Here is a 16680-nt window from a genome sequence, read left to right on the forward strand (position 1 = left end):
AAAAAAAAAAAAAAAATTTCTGTTAGTACACGCTGAAACCTTTGCAAGGACAGGCTGAGGAAACAGCCTTCAGCCCAGATGGAACCAACCTGTGCCTGCGGGTGTCCGCAGCTAACGGCAGTTCCCTGAAGAAGTGCTTGAAGGCAGCTCTGGAAAACACATCACTTGGGAGCCTGTTTCCCCAGTCCTGAACAAGACCTAAAAGCTGCCAAATTCAAACTTGGGTCTGTTTGACCTTGCTCAGTTTGCAAGCAAGTTGACAACAGTTCTGCTTCTTGGGGACACCAGACTTCCCAGCCCCTGTTCAACCATAAAATTTGCCTGTAACTCAAACACGTTAAGTAGAACCAAGGAAAAAAAAATAATTTTACAAATGGTGTTGGACTGGTTAAACTAACACCAGGGATTCAGTTTCTCTCAGGATAGAGAATATATTCCCACAAGCAAGGCAGTTCCTTACTGCTGCCAGAATTTTCTCATCAGGCATATTACGGATTTCACAAAAAACCCCAGGTGCTACTCCAAGCCCCTCTTGCTCTAGTCGTAAGATATTAACAAATTTTATTGTACTGTCAACATCTAGGAGGCTGGAGTAAGACAATTAAGGACTCCTCTTTCACATAATTCCAAAATAAGGTGTATGACACGCAGCTTTTGCCAAGAATTTAAATTCCTATCAGAAATGTTGCATTTAAAAGTTCAACTACTTAAAAGTTGAAACAGCTAATACAGTCTTGCTAAGATCTGTTCCTTAGTGGCAAATAGCTCAAAACATCTACAGCAATTTACAGTGCCAGGCACTAAAACAAGAAGGTAAAACGGTCCCTTTTACTAAGCCAACACAAAATGTTGCAGAGTAACTGTGAAACAACGAGCCAAACAAAATTATAAAATGAATTTATTCCAAAAGCGTAAGGGAACATTTACAATTCAACAAGATGGTAAACAGGTGTCTCCACACGACCTCACTGCATTCAAATTAAATATTAAACTGGGGGGGGGGAAATCTAACTACTTCTGAGGCCACAAGAACTTTGCACATCACCTCTGAAAAGCAGGAGTCCCGTAAAGAAAACTCAGTGAGAAAACAAGCTGCTAGTACCTAGTTATTAGTCTAAACACAAGCTATGTTTAGGCTTTGAGGTTGCATTTTAAAATCCCCTCAAAACACACATTTTAGCCACAAGTGCAAAAAGTCTATTTTTTTTTTCTCCAAGGGAAGCTTATTACCCATCTAGTGCCTATTTTCAGAGTGACATGTTGATCTCATGAATTTGTTCTTGAAAGCTCTCTGCCAATTTTCTGGTTTTTATTGACAAATCTGAGTTTAGCAGATGGCATGTAATCAGAAATACAAAGTCAGCTCACATGTCCTGGAATGTGTCCAAAGTTTGCTGCCTACTGCTCCAGAGTTAAGCAAAAATAGACTTCTAATGTAGCATCAATAACATCTCTAACTTTGACATAGTTTCAGTATTCTGGCCTTCTGATTGCAATGATAAATATCAGAGTGTTAATGAAGACACCCGACTCAGATTCACAAGCAAATACAAATGGGAACTAGGTGGGGAAACATCACTTTCAGGTGTTTGTCTGTGTTTGTGGATATCAAACAGCTGGACAAAAAACAGGAGGATAAGAAATAATCTCCATTCTTCTAAAGCCTAAGCTATTTTACATCAACACGCCCTGGAACACTTATTAAAATTCTTTTTTTGTCCCAACTTCTTTTTACTATCTGCTAGTTCATTTACAATGTTGAATGACCTGAGAAGTAAAAATTTTGAGTGGTGAGAATAAAAAAAAAAGCATTGTGCTCTTACATTGTATATTCTGGGTGTACACCAGGAAATAAGAATCCCAAGTTGCTATGGGAAAAAAATAGCATGGAATTGTCAACTTTTCCACCTGAATTGAACTACATAGCTGGAATTTTTAAATGTTACCCAAAATACCATTTTATTTATATATTTTTAAATGTAGCTGTATTGGTAAAAAAAACCCCGAACAACAACAAAAAACCCAAACCACAAAACAAAAAAAACACCCTCAAGTGCCAACTAATCCAGAAATCTGCAAAACACAGAAAAGAGCCCAGTACTGCTACGGTCCAGCTCCAGCCTATGAAGCTAAATCATTGCATCAGTCTTTAGCCATTCCTGGAGTAATTCTAATCATTTATTGTTTTGTTTTTCCTGTTAATTTACTGAAATTCCACTGTATTCATATTAAACATTAAAAATTCATTTGCAAAACACTGCTTTTGCATTACAATGCACGGAGAAGAGAGCAAGATGTGCAAACCAGAAAGCACCACATTCTCCACATCTCTTAAGTAAAAGGACTGCTTCATGCTACAAGCAAAAAAAAAACTTCCATCCATGTTGCAAACTTTAAAAACCAGCACATATCTCATTCAATTCCATCTAAAAAAGTAAATCAAAGCCAACTGAACAATGGTACTCTTCTCCACATATTGCAAAATATGGTTACAGATGAGGAAAGGATTACTTCAGCTGCTAAGCTTATCTGACACGTATCTCTCTAGTCATGCCTTTCCTGTCCATTACTTAATACATCAACTCAATTATATAATTTCTGTTATGCAGTAGCTGATTTTTAGGTGAATATACAAACTGTCAAGATGTAGCTTTTGATAAAACATCTATGCTCTTTTCCAATTTTGAATAAATCCTGAAGACACTTCAAAAAGAAGAACCAAAACTGCTGACTGTAAGCATCCAAAAATACAGTTGTAGTTTCACTATGGACAAGTGTAGTCCGTTAGAAAAGTAGATCATACATACAAAGGTATAAAGAACATTTATTTCAGTCTTAGTGGAAGGCAGTCCTCGAAGGAAACAATACTCCAAGCAAACTTGCTGAGTAGCACTTTCACTTTAGCCCTTCAGGGCCATGGAAGATGTAGCAGTCTACTCAGTAGATTCTTCCTCGGCTACGGTTGCCACGTCCTCCCCAGCCTCTTCCTCGTCCACCCCGGAAACCACCTCTTTGTTCTGAAATAAAAGTCAAAACTTTTCATACAGGTTTTATGCTGTGTACAGATTAAAATTAAATACCAATAACTGGAGGTGTTGAAGTCTCTGAGGCTAATCCTGCTTAGATACCATGAGATCTCCGAGTCATGCTTTGATGCATAACAGACCCCACTAATTGTAAAACGAGGTCAGGAGAACTATCCTCTCTAAACTAGACGTAGTCTTTCTGCATACTAATACTGTGGCACAGAACAGTCTCATTAGTTCAGAACTATATTTGGGCCAATCCATCATCACAGAATTGAAAACTGGTCTGTAAAGAACTTTGTTAGACTACGTAGCTCATTCTTCTGTTCAATAATACCATGGCAGGTGTTTGTCTGACTTGCTTCTAGTGATTTTATAAAATGATGGAAAACCACAACTTCATCAGCCTTATCTGTCCTTTCCCGTCCTTAAGTTATCACCAGCACACTTCAGTTTTTTTGCTGGGCTGACAATCTTCATTATATCTAATTAAAAATCTCAGACACAGATGGATACCACACAAACTGTTTCTATACTGTAGAAATTTTTTCCTTTCCCTTTGTTAAGAACAAACCCCTGATCACAGCAAAAAAAAAACCCACAAAATATTTTGTTAAAGTTTCTTTGGATTTGTTTGAAAATGAACTCTCATTCCCTTTCCATGCTTTCTCTTCACGTACAGTCTTAAAATACATGCCATACTAATCTACAAAGATTACCGCATGCTTATTTTAAAGAGTACAGAAATCAAAAGTTGATCAGAGGCCTAAGCATCTCACCAACAAGAAACAGTAGCAAGCAATAAAACATTTTTGGCTTAAAACTTCCCAATTTTTAGAACCACAGGACTACAAGCTTATCTTAAGAGACACAAGTCTGCAGTAAGAAATGTGGAAAAGATTTTATCTTTGCTCTTTGTTTTCTATACAAGACAGTGCTTGATATCAGCTTTTCAACCTATGAGCATGGGCGATAGATAATTTGTCACAGCAGGCCATTGACTTGTCAGAGGTAGAAGCAATGGGCCCACTGCCCAGAAATATGACTCGCAGAGAGAATCGCTGCGACTGGGAGCACGAGGACACAGCTGCGTGTATGCACAGTGAACCCGGCAATTCCCACAAGTTCTGGATCAGGTCGGCACCATCAGCAGCGACTGTAATGGGAATTCAGCCCTGGTCCAGTCATAATGACAGCAGCTGGCCCAGCTCTGCCCCTTGCAGAAACTGCTCTGTCCAATGGCAAATTTGGGGTGTGAGTGCTGTGTGTCATAATAGGGAACAAAATAGTTCAATTACTAACTCAGTGTATTAAAACATTACTAAAACTAACTTGGAAATGACAGTTCATAGCTGGTAACGCTCGAACACTGTAATAGATCAACAGCTAGAGAGAGACCATTACACACAAAAACTGGTGACAGTAGAATTTGATCTTCTGAGAATGTGATAGTAAGTTGGCTTAATTTGTTTTTCCTCCCCACCCCAAAGCATAACTGTGACTAGACAAAGTTTTTCGAAGATGCTTAACTTACCATAAGAAAAACTACCCAGGTTACTGCTGTATTTTCCACTGGGAGGATTATATATTTGCCTGGCATCCCTTTTTGGTCCTGCCGAAGCTTTCTTTGGGGGTGAACTCGAGGTTGTATCTTCACTTGCTCTTTTTTGGCTGACAGAAAAAAAAACAAACCCACAGATCATTACACCCCAGTGGTGACAAGTACAGGAATAGCAGTTCAGCCTCAAAGATTAACCACTGGAAGGTAGTAGCAGCTAAGGAAGACACCCTGAAGAATACTTCAAAAGAGGAAGTAAGTTAGTCTCCAGTTGATACAATCTATTCCATCCCTAAGACAAGACTAAGATTATCATTCCACAGTCCAATTCCTTCCAGGATGGGTGTTATTTTTGGTTGTGAAACTTTTAGCTCATGTGCTGTGTACATTATGTATACACAGCTTGGGATATTTATTTTTTAAGCAGCAAGAATTAACACCACCAGAAATTATTTTTTTATGAAAGACTCTTACCTTGCATCTGCCTTCTGTACTGGTTTCCAGGACAGTGTAACTGTACTTTTATAAGAAGGAGGAATGTGGAAGAGATCCTATGGAGGCAAAAATCAGATAGTTTATTTTACAGTTAAATTCATGTTGATTGTACTTCAAAATTGCAGTTACTTACTGAGACTCCAGAATAACAGTTACTTTCCAACAATTTAAAAACCCTTCTGAAGTCCCACGGCAGAGGGAGAAGGTGGCAGTAGCTAACTGCCTTATCTGGCTGCCTTAGTCCACACACTTCACTAGGAAATTCAAATGAGATTTACCTTAACAGAAGAGCATCTTACACCAACATAATATGCTTTCTCTCTATCCCAATGCACAAACATCTTATCATGAACTACAAAGGCTCCTGCAGGGAGACAGCTGATATCCTATGATGGTAAAAGATGGGCTGCTCAATACTGCGGGCAAAGTTTTTGGTTTATTGTGGTGGATTGAGGGTGAGAGATTAGAAGTGAGGGAAGAAAGGAAAAGGAAAAGGTGGTTAGAAGAAATCAGAATGGTTTCAAGGGCTCTGGATGAAAGTCTCTTTCTGCAGCCCCTCTCTCCTAGACTCTTTGGAGAAAAAGGTTCTGTATGGCAGCTTGGTTTGCCTCCTCCCTCCTTTACATCTCCTTGCACCTCTTCAAACTATTGATTACCCCTCCCTGCCACTGCAGGAAAGGGAAATGACAAGGAAAAAGGTCTGGCCAGAGTCCAGAGACCCCTAAAGCAAGGTCTTCTGCTTCCGTGGGCAACCAGTGGTGCAAAAAAGGGCCTAAAAATCCTATCCCAACAGCAGCAGCAGCAAAGGCGAAGCAGCTTGCGTGAAACAGTAAAGCGGGCTGCAACCCTGAGCTGGCTCTAATGCTGACTTAGTAATACAATACAACTTAGTTCAAATCTATTCCTTCTTTCTGCAGAGGTTACTCTACTGTGTGGAGTTACTCCTTCATAATACAAGGACTTACCTTGATTAAAACATTAATGTTATTGGTTATTTTCAAGGCAACCACTTTAATCTTGTTCTGCAAAAAAAAGAAACACTACTGAACACCTGCTATTCCAATAGGTTTAAATATCAAACAGCATTTGATGAAGTTGTAACATAACACTGACTGCTCTTCTGAGGGAATGGCTACAGCAATAGAAGAGTGAAAAGCCTGTACATTTCATTACACCTATTTTTACGCTTCTTGCAGTTTTACACTAGTTGATTTTAATGTTCCAGTGTACTTCCCACTATAATTTTTTTCTCCCAGGATACGAAAATTTCTCCTTCAAAACAAAATGCAGAGCATAGTTAAGCCAAACGCATGTGGACGCAGACAGTAGCTAACAGTAGAAACTAAAAGATCATCTTAGCTCACAAAATGCAGCATCCGGAAAGATGCAGTTGCAGTAAATGTTAGCATTATTCCTTTAATCTATCTGCACACTTACAACAGACTACAGCCCGTTAAATGTGTGCCACTGGTTATTTCAGTAGGCTCAATTAGAATCTAATTCGGAATTCTTGAACAATACTTACCTCCTCTGTTTTCAAGGCTTCTCCTGTTTTTCCTTGAAGTGCTAGACGAAGCTGTCGAATATACACCTGCAACCCCCGAGCAAAATACTGCAGCCTGAAACAAAAGCAATCTGTTAATAAGTTTTAAATATTCCCATTAAATATAAGCAGAAGCAAAGAGAAGTTGTAATCTTTTTTCCCCTTTAAGAAAAATGCTCAAAATAAGTCTCCTATCAATCTGATTTGTGCTTCTTTAGTATCCAGCCAACAATAATTTACACTTTCTAACAGAACTCTAACACCTGCCTCTACATGATTACCTGATTTTAAAGTCTTTCAATTTCTCTGCATTCAGCTTGGCTGTGAGGAAGTCCGGAAGTTTACGACCCAGCTGATGGAAGCTGTACAATAAACATTCCACATAACTGAACTGCAACTTGGGCTCTTCATTGCCAGCATTTTCCCCATTCTCTGCTTCCTCTGGAGGAAGGGGCATATACTCCTAACAAACAAAAAGGAAAAACAAATGCATGAGACACATTTCCGCAGAGTGACTGTTCTTTTGCAGTGTTTGAACTGGAGGGTTTATTTATGGTAAATATTTCAGTAGCTCTGCTACCACAGGAGGCAACAATGGACTCCACCAATGCTTCTGAAACAGTGCTGAATTTCCTTGAAATTTTTAGTGTGCATATAGCCTTTAATGAGATCAACATGAGTCTCTCGAGACTATAAAATTTAAAAAGAACAAAACCACATGAGCCGACTGGATTAAAAACATTATGCACGTGACAGCTCTTTACCTACAAAGGCTATGAACTGCAAAATGTTTGACCTTGTATCATGGACAGTTATCTTTGAAATACCCCCTTTAGAAAAAAGATAAATGCATAAAAATAACTTGTTTTGATGAAAAGTATCTTTTTTTTTTTTTAAAGTGAGTAAAAACTGAATTAGTCTTACCAGTAATTTATCAAACAGCTTCTTCAAATTTGATTCAAGCTTTTCCATATCGCCACAAAATGAACTCATTTCAGCAAGAAGCTTCAAAACCTACACGTAAGGGTAGCCGAGTTTTTGTATTAAATGAAAAGAACAAAGGTTTAGCTTTCAACCTAAAAGCTATTATCACATCATAGCACAGTAAGGTACAGCTACTACAATTAACTGCCCCCAAAGAACAGAAGGAAGAACGTGCCTAATCAGTTTTTCATGTCCTCAAACACAAACACAGATTTGTGTCTAATCCCGACAAGCATCCTTAGTCAACGAGGAAACAAAAGTTTGTCTCCCGCCCCTTCAGCACAGCTCACCTTGAAAGTGAGATTCATAGAGATCTAGCTGAAGCTGCAGCTCTCATTAATGTAAGCAACATTACAGACATTAAGCCACTCCCTTAGGGGATTAAATTAGCACAAGCCATGTAACAATAATTTCAGTAAATGCTATGCGTTAAAAAAAAAATGACAGTGATATAAAAATGATTAGATCAATCTACTTATTGTAGCCTTTCCTCAAAAGCTCAGGGCAAATGACACATGGTTTAAAAGGCAATGCTCAGAGCAGCAAACATTTTATTCTAGTGTAGCCGTTTTCCCTCCGAGACAAGAACTGAAAACCACTTAAGAAAGGAGTTCACAATTTTTAGATTAGCTGTCTTTGTCTAAGATGCTTTTATCTTTTAATGATTTGAAAGACATTTTAGCTTTGGCTTACCTCTAACTGGATATCAAGACCCTCCACTGGAGTAGTCAAAGAACTGAGGTTTGGCAGCACATGCTCACAGAAGTAAGTAACAAATTTTGTGGAATGAACATTTTTCTGCAAAAAAACCAACGCATGTTATTCAGGCTACTCTTGAGTTTGAAGGAGTTTTTGCCCCAATCACTCTGCTGCCCTTATCAATGCCTACCTCATCGCTCCACCTTAAACTTCCCTCTAACTCCTAAAACACAGACACCCTTCCAGATAGCTTAAACTCAGAGACTGTCTGCAACAGGGATGGAAAAGATTGCCTGTAACTGAAGAACAGGCCTTTAAGCACTCCAGTTGCCTGGCACTAGACTTGAAATAATCAGACTCATATGTGTATGGGCCTAATGAGAGAATCTTGTTGTCATTCACTGTAGCATCTTAAATTTGAAAGAAAACAACCAAAAGCAGAGAACACCACAAAGGCTGTCTGTATTTGGAGGTTTTTTAAGGATGTTTTCCAACATGCTAATACATTAGAAGCTGAAAGTGTAAAGCTACTGATATGCTGCTGTTCTAACATAATCATTGAGAACACTGAAGAGAAGCTACAGCTGTTAACTTGCCACAATATTCCTCAAGCAAAGTGAATAAATACATACTGAGAAGAGTGGCACAGCCTGCCGAGTACACTGTAGAAGTCTGTCCACACAGTCCGGATCAGATGGATTGAATGTTTGTTCCAGGTCAGCTTGCTCGGCTACCAGCTCCACTAGTTGTTGCCTCCCACTTACTGTCTGTAAGCTTTTTAATCCAGACAATATTTTCATGAACAGAACAAATTCCTCGCCCGTCACATCTTCCAGCACCTTAACAGAAAACCAGAAAACATATTTCTATAGTGGTAATTTGCAAAGCTCCAAGTCAAATCTGCTTGATTTGAAAAAGTAAAGTACGCCACTACTTAGTGTTTAAATTTAGCTTCTAGTTATTTAAAAACACAAGTTTAAAGGAACACATGAAAACAGACAGTATAATTGTATACGCCTCCACACTAAAATAACTGCCATCAAGTTGTGCATAGGAAACATTATTTTTCTCTCATTATCGAACTCTATAACCTTAAATTTCTCATCTAACAAAACCCTATGCTTCAGGCAGAATAAACCTTCAATGAATATCTACTCATTATTCATTGTTTTAACACTTTTTGTATCTTTCTCAGCTTGCAGAATGCACAGGAATCTCATGGAATTCAACAAAGACAAATGCAAAGTCCTGCTCCTGGGATGAACGAACTTTCTTGCATCAGTACCTGCTGGGGACTGACTGGCTGGGGAACCAAGGCCTTGAGCGTCCTGGGGACAGCAGGCTAAATAGAAGTGTCACCAGCATTCCCTGGGTGATGAAGAGTGTCCTGGGCTGTGACAAGAGCAGAGCCAGTAGCCTGAGGGAAGCAAAGGGATTGAGGATTCTCCTTTGCTATGCCTTCATGAGACCAAACCTGGAATACTGCACCTAGTGTTGGGCCCTCCTGTATGAAGAAGTTGGTGGTAAGCTTTAGAAAGCCCAGTCAACAAGGCAATCAGTGCCTACAGCACATGACCTGTGAGGAGAACCCAAGGAAAGTGGGCTTTTTCAGCCTAAAGGAAAAAAAGTTGTAAGGGCGTGAGGCAATTAACACTGATCTTCCAATACCTAAGAGCAAGTCACCAAGAGCAGGAGTCTGGTTCTCTACCGAGATGGCCAGGTTGAGAATGAGACAATGATACAAAACTGAAATGGGAGGTTCCAACTGCATAAAGAAATTAAAGAAAAACCTCATGTTGAGGACAATTAAACACTGGAGCTGGTTGCCCAGACAGGGCATGGGAAGTCTCCATCCTTAGAGGTTTTCAACTTTGTCCAAGTGGACAAAGCACTGAGAAATCTGATCTGAACTCAGCTGAGCCTGATTCACTGAGGCGATCCATCTCTCAAGTCCCTTTCCAACGTGAATCATTCTATGATTCTAACAAAAGTTACTCTTACAAAATGAGAAGAGCCTAGCATTATTTTAACATTCCCACAAAAAAATGATGCAAAGTTTGGATTACAGCAGAACAGGGTAACTAGAAGACCGCATTTGTACAATGCTTCATTCTACATGTTTTTTAAACAGACCTCCAAAGCAATGCCAGTGGCAAGGGATGGTTTAATAATACTTAGGTTTGTACTGCAATAAGACACTTGCCTTCTTTGATTCAGTCAAGATGAACTCTTCCACCTCCTTTGTCATCACCTCCTCAGGCAGAGTTTTCAGTTTTGTAGAGAGGAACTTGATGGCTCGCTCTCTCACAATATCTTCTCCCTGAAGAATTTGACTGAATAAGCCTCCCAGAGTCCCTGAATGAAGAATAAACCAGGTAATGCAAATTGTGTTAGAAGTTAAGTGCTGAACCTTTTATGCAGAAGAAAGAAGTTTCCTCCTGTAAGACTCCATGACACATTTTAAAAGTAACTGCTATACTAACTTTTAAGAAAAAACACAGTTTTCACATAGCTTGACATAAGAATCCACATTCTTTTATTGGTCTGTATAATCCAGATCCATAATTATTGATAAATGTCAGGACTGTTTGTAAAACCAAACAATGAGTGTCTGTCTCCAACTTTTGCATGTTACTAAGAAGGTATAAAATCGAATCCTGCTCTCACCCAACAGGGGCTGGGAAGTATTAATAAGAGACATCTATAGAAAAATGTGTCCTTTACCTTTAGCATCCATCTTAAATATACTGAGCAAAGCATTGTTCACCAAATTGAATTCTGCAGAATCATCTGAAAAGAGAGAAAAACTCCATTTGCACAGGCTTGAAATGCAAACATAAGAGCAGAAAAACAATGGCAGGTTTCTGATATCACACAAGAAGTTCTCTATCCTCAGCACTGAATTACAAAAAATATAACTTGCATTTTAACAACTACTAGACTGAGGAAGTAGAAAGCCACAAATGTGGAAGCAAACCAAAAAGCTATTTGCCACTTCAGCCTCCCTGCCAAAACTTTAACATTACAAACTTGATAGGACTGAAAACTTGGAAGGGAAGTTATTAATCAATATATTTAGTCATTTTAAGGAAGAGCTGAATAAACATGCTGGCCTTTACTAAATTAAGGTAAAATAAGAGTTTAAAAAATAAATAACTATTTAAGTAATCTACAGTATATCCAGGTGGGAGAAACAATTTTCCTCTTGAAGTAAATGGAGAAATCTGTAAGTCTCAAAATTTGAACATCTACTATTTAGCATTCTATAACTTACAGATATTTTTAAAAAATACATATTGTATATTAAAATCTGAATAAAATATTTTGCACTGAAAATGCTTTGTATGGAAAAAAATGCCTTCAGGATTTTTAAAGTTCCTGAGTACCTGGATTAGAAAACTAGTATCTCTTTTTCAGAAGGCAATTTCCTGCAGTTCATAACTGGAGGGGGTTTTTTTGTTTGTTTTGGTTTTTTTTCCCTTTTTCTACAGATGCTTTCAGAGAACTTGAATGAAAAATTTTGTCCTATTTAAAAGAAAGATCTTCAGTTTAGATTAGGATAATTATCAACCTTTCAGCAGAAGCAGCACCCAACTGTACAGCAAATATAAAGTCTGGGAAAAAGAGCAGAAGCAGGACATGAATGGTACCAGGACAGACTGCTTTGTAACAAACTATGAATCAACAGAAAATGTTTTCTGTAACAAAACAGTGTACATTTTTAGGTGCACCACAAGGAGATCATCCAGAAAATTACCAATGTCTCTTACCTGACTGGAGAAGCTGGGTCAGTATGTCTGCTACCCGAGGAAGATTATCTCCAGTGGCAAACTGAGGCAATTCCTTGATTGCTTGTCGCCGGATCTGTCAAAATTGTCAGTATAGTGCACATAAAAGATTTTAAAAATTAAAGTAATTCCAAAAAATAAAATCAGGCAATTCAACTACCACAGTTTGGCAGAAAAATCAGCCAAATTTGAGAAAATTACCACATATTCTTTTAACAGGAGTATCATATTCAGAAAGCAATGCTCAAATTTCAGACTTCAATGGCAGTCCAGACTTCATATTTGCTGTGAAACTATTATGATGTATTTATGAAAAAATAATTTTTGTTTTTCTTAGATCTAATTAGCTCTGGAGAAAAGCCAATTCAAACAGCACCTCCGTTCACAAGAATCATTCATTTGATCAACAAAACAAAGGGCTGGAATCTGTGTTATTACAGAGTCTTAGCTGCTTACAGAAAGGATAGTTTTACAGGTGTGCACATAGCAGAGGTAAACTCTAGGTTTTGTTCCCAGCATTGACAAAAATCCTTGAATGACCTGCCCAAATAATTTAAGATCTTACAACCAAGGATTCTTCAAAGTTACAGCCTCTGTCTACACCAGAGAAGCAGCATGAAGCATCTCAAGACTTCTGCAAGAACAATACATTCAGGATCACATCCACATGGTTCTCGGGTGTGCACAAAATTTTCCTGACTCCCAGCAAAGTTTTAGAATCAATTACCACAAAGTGCTTTTTGAAAGGAAAAAAATATATTAGATATTCAAATAAACTGCATCTAAGTTTCCTTCTACAGAACTACTCTTTTGATCAAAAATGGGAGTGAAAAAAGACAAATTAAAACTGATGTCTCTTCCCATACCATCACACAATAGTTTTTTCTACTGCAGGAATATAACTAAGTATTCTTAAGTTTTCCAAAGACCAACCTTCCCTCCCAAAAGACATAGTCTATTAAAAAAAAAATAAATATAAAAATATAAATTCAATGTATCAACTTGCAACATGGTTCTTATTCTTACAGAAACATCTTCATCCTCACAGAGGTCCAACTGGGCATTGATAGCTGAGTCAGCTAGCTCTGGAAAATGCTTGAAGAACTTGGGAATAAACTGGGCTGCAAGTCTCTTCTCCTTGGCACCTCCTTTCACACCATCCAGAATCGCCTGGTAAGCATCCTTATGCTGAAAGAGGAAAACCAGAAAACATAAACAGAAAAAGCTTGGGGTATTCTCAAGAAAAGGAAAATATTTTTTTCCTCTCCAGTTCAGCTATTTAAGTCAACTATATTATATCAGCTTCATATAATTAAATGCAAATTTCTCTCCTAGACCAATATAACTGTGCCAATTTAGTAAAATTTGCCTCTGTTGAGTGGCTTTTACCGTTATTCTGGTTCCTCTGTCTGTCCAAGTGCTTACGGTTCAAACTGCCAGCCCTAAGGCCAACAGCGCTTGCACATTGCTTGTGATTAGATTGGTGCAGACTCAAAGAATTACACAATCACCTTCACTGAACTTAGGCACTTTTTCGAGGAGTTTCTGCCTTCTGACTGCTCTTTTATTGTCTCTCAAGCAGAGGTTAGGTGTCCCAACAACTGTGCCACTGGAATGGATCACAAATGATTTTTAACATAGATTGTGCTAGAGCACCTTTGGCATGTACTCACGCAGTTAACTTCATCTGAGATAAAGCATAGTTCTTAAAAGATCTGTTAACAGAGAGCAGATGCAAAAAAAAAAAAAAAAAAAAAGAAATCTCCAGTTGAAATATAGAAATAAACACTTCAGCAACAGAGTAGAAAATTCTCTAGCTGCTCCAGTTCAAATCACACTGGTGTTTCTGATTTTATGCCTGCATGACTGAAACTTTAGAATAACTGAAAGTCTTTGTTGTGGTTAGCTATGTGTTTGGGCAATAGGTGTCAACATTATCAGGATGCTAGCAGAAATCAGAACCTTCTATCATTAATTTTCCCTATGGCTGTGAAAAAAATGCTTTAGACTACTTATTCTACTTTGAACAGCAACATCAACAGGACAGGACACTTTGCTTTATTTGCACTAATTTCTCAGAGCCACATGTCTCATCAGCCCTACTCCACGTAAAAGTTCACCCATAGCTAGTAGAGATGTTACTTTACGAAGCAGTATGCTGCATTAATTCGCTCTAAAATAAGCTGTATTTTAACACTTGGTACCAATGCTCCTTAAAGACTCTCCACACCTTGCTGACAGCTCTCTGTTACCAGATTCTGAAGTGGATTGGGACACTTATCTGGAAGAAAAATAACCAAGGGAAAAAATGGTTGCTATTCAGCTGATCCACACCCCTGTGGGGTTCAATCTGTAGCTGTGCCAACACAGCACGCTCAACAGCAAAGGCAGGAATGAGCCAGCCCCAACTAACACTGAAATACACATTATTATAGTCACGGGTTCTCAGACTCTGCGTGAAGAATAACTTTTTTTGTGGAATAAATTACTTCAATTTAATACGTATTAAAAAATAATTCATACAGTGACGAATACTGTAGCTTGTGTGAAATGAATTTGTATTGCTGCATGCTAAGTACCCTGATCATTTAGGCAAAATACACCTCAGGCAGGGATTTGTTTCACCCTGCACCTGGCAGCACTGAATGCTCAAGAACACAGAAGCAAAAGCAGAAGCAGCGCAGTCCTTCATTTTTGCACGTTTCCTCCCAATCTGTAACACAGGAATGAAATAAGCTACAGACAGTGTCTAGACCTTTATTTTTAATAACTGTAAATTGACCAGTCTTCCATTAATTTCCCTGGATTAGTTCTTGAACCGATCCATACTCTGTAACATCCTGTGACAAGTTTCAAAATGTTTTATGCAGAAAAGTTTGTCTTCCTCTTTATTTTAAGCCTGCTTCCTAGTAGTTTTTCTCATGTTCTCACCTTCATTCCTCTCGTGAGGTAGACTCATCGCACCTGAGCCCCCTTTTCAACTGCAACACTCTTTTACAAGCTGAATACTTCTGGGCTTTTATATAACTCCTCTTCATGTCATACTTCTGGTTAAGCCCTTACCTCCTCCTCGTGATCAGAGTTTCCTTTCTGAGACAGGGTGACTATGCCTTTTTTTTAGTCAGAGATCATGTTCATAAGGTTGTTAAGAGATAATAAAGTAGTAAGTGGGATAAAACTGATGAATAAGGAACAATTACTCATCTCTTCTGAGAATGCAAAATTGGAGACATCAAATAAGATTATGAAATAACAAGTTCAAAGAAGATAACTCCTTCACAAAGGTTAATGAAATAATGGAACATTTTGCCACAGAACGTTTGTATATAAAAAATTATCAGAAAAGTTTGCTGAAGAACAATCTAGCAAGATATACTAAATATAAAGACACTATCTCTGGCTCTGGAAGGGAGGGAAGAGAGTTTTGCCTGTAAAAAAAAACTGGGAGACTATATCAGGAACTGTCATTCTATACTTACCTTCGGAGGTTCTTACACATCTGCTACTGACCCCTGTCACAGGCGGCATTTCTTAACTATGCTAGACTTTGTTCTACCTGAAGTGGCCATTCCTATCTTACAAAAGCTACCCAGAATAGTCAAGATGATGGTGGACTACGTATTTGTATAAGGACACAGTAATACCATCAGTTTTCTTCTGCATCTCTTCCCTTAACTCCCAACGTTTTAGTTGCATTTTTTTGGTTGGCTCCGAGATTATTTTTTTTGTTGGACTGTCTGCAAGGATGCTTTGTTTCACTAAGGCATAAGTACACAAGCAAAGGGAAAGGACTTGAATTAAAAAAGAAAAAAACCTTTTTTTGCTTAAAAAAACCCACAACCACCATATTGTTTGTTCTCTTAAAGAACTTTCCAAATAACTTCGCATAGTAGTATCTAGTTTAAAATCCACTGCTAGAAATGTGCAAAGCTACTTTCCTACTTACGTACATTACGACCAAAAAAAAAAAAAAAGTATCTGCTACTTTTTCAGGTAGCCATTCAGTAACATGAGAGCCTAACACAATTCAAAAATTAGTTTTAACTAACTATAATGTTTTGTATTGGTAATGCACCAAGACAGCTTCTTTTTTTGAATAATTCAGCAATGCTAAAAACAACTAGCAGATCTGGCCATGATTTTACAGGTAAAAATCACCTTTAGCGGTAAGGATCGACCTTTCATTCTCACCTTAAGCAAAAAACAAACTAAAAAAGGGCTATAGGTAGTTAAAGAGACTTCACCTTCCTCCAACAAGCCTTTTAGCAAGAGAGCCCGCCAGAAGCTCTCTGGAACTGCAAGTGTGCTGGATTAGCTCTGGATGACCACCCAGGTCTTCTTTAAAGGCCTGAATTCACCAGGCGAAATTTCCACAGTTAAAAAAAAAAAATAAAGAGCCACATTGAAAAGGAGAGCAGCCGACAGGCCGGGAAAAGGAGGAGGAGGAGGAGGGTGCTGCAAAAGCGCCGAGAGCTGCTCCCGTCCCAGCAGAACGCAGGGCCCAAGCTCATCTCTACTCACTTCCCCCCTTCCCTCGCCGCCCCGGGTCGTGACGAAACCTCCACCGAGCACAGGCCCGGGGGCCAG

At 38.6% G+C, this 16680-nt stretch overlaps 1 protein-coding gene across 1 annotated transcript; it reads right to left on the bottom strand.

Moving 5' to 3' along the window:
* Positions 1–2156: 2156 nt before the first annotated feature.
* Positions 2157–15621, bottom strand: API5 (apoptosis inhibitor 5). The gene is made up of 15 exons (XM_010085194.1): positions 15573–15621; positions 15157–15203; positions 13120–13281; positions 12076–12169; positions 11030–11095; positions 10509–10660; positions 8938–9144; positions 8300–8404; positions 7547–7636; positions 6904–7085; positions 6605–6698; positions 6045–6101; positions 5059–5135; positions 4561–4697; positions 2157–3017 (listed from the first exon to the last, which is right to left on the bottom strand). Exons 1-15 carry the CDS (start codon positions 15619–15621, stop codon positions 2938–2940), a joined length of 1599 nt encoding a protein of 532 aa, XP_010083496.1. The 3' UTR covers positions 2157–2937.
* Between the last annotated feature and the right edge of the window lie 1059 nt (positions 15622–16680).

The sequence above is a fragment of the Pterocles gutturalis genome, unplaced genomic scaffold (genome assembly GCF_000699245.1).
Source record: "Pterocles gutturalis isolate BGI_N339 unplaced genomic scaffold, ASM69924v1 scaffold41325, whole genome shotgun sequence".
Taxonomy (NCBI): domain Eukaryota; kingdom Metazoa; phylum Chordata; class Aves; order Pterocliformes; family Pteroclidae; genus Pterocles; species Pterocles gutturalis.

Excerpts from the sequence above, each read along its gene's own strand:
- API5 (XM_010085194.1), bottom strand. The coding sequence starts at position 15,621 with ATGCCGCCTGTGACAGGGGTCAGTAGCAGATGTGTAAGAACCTCCGAA. Across the intron at positions 13,282-15,156 it reads ACTCTGATCACGAGGAGGAG|CATAAGGATGCTTACCAGGC; the intron begins GTAAGGGCTTAA and ends TTCCTCTTTCAG. Across the intron at positions 3,018-4,560 it reads CCTGGGTAGTTTTTCTTATG|AACAAAGAGGTGGTTTCCGG; the intron begins GTAAGTTAAGCA and ends CTTTTATTTCAG.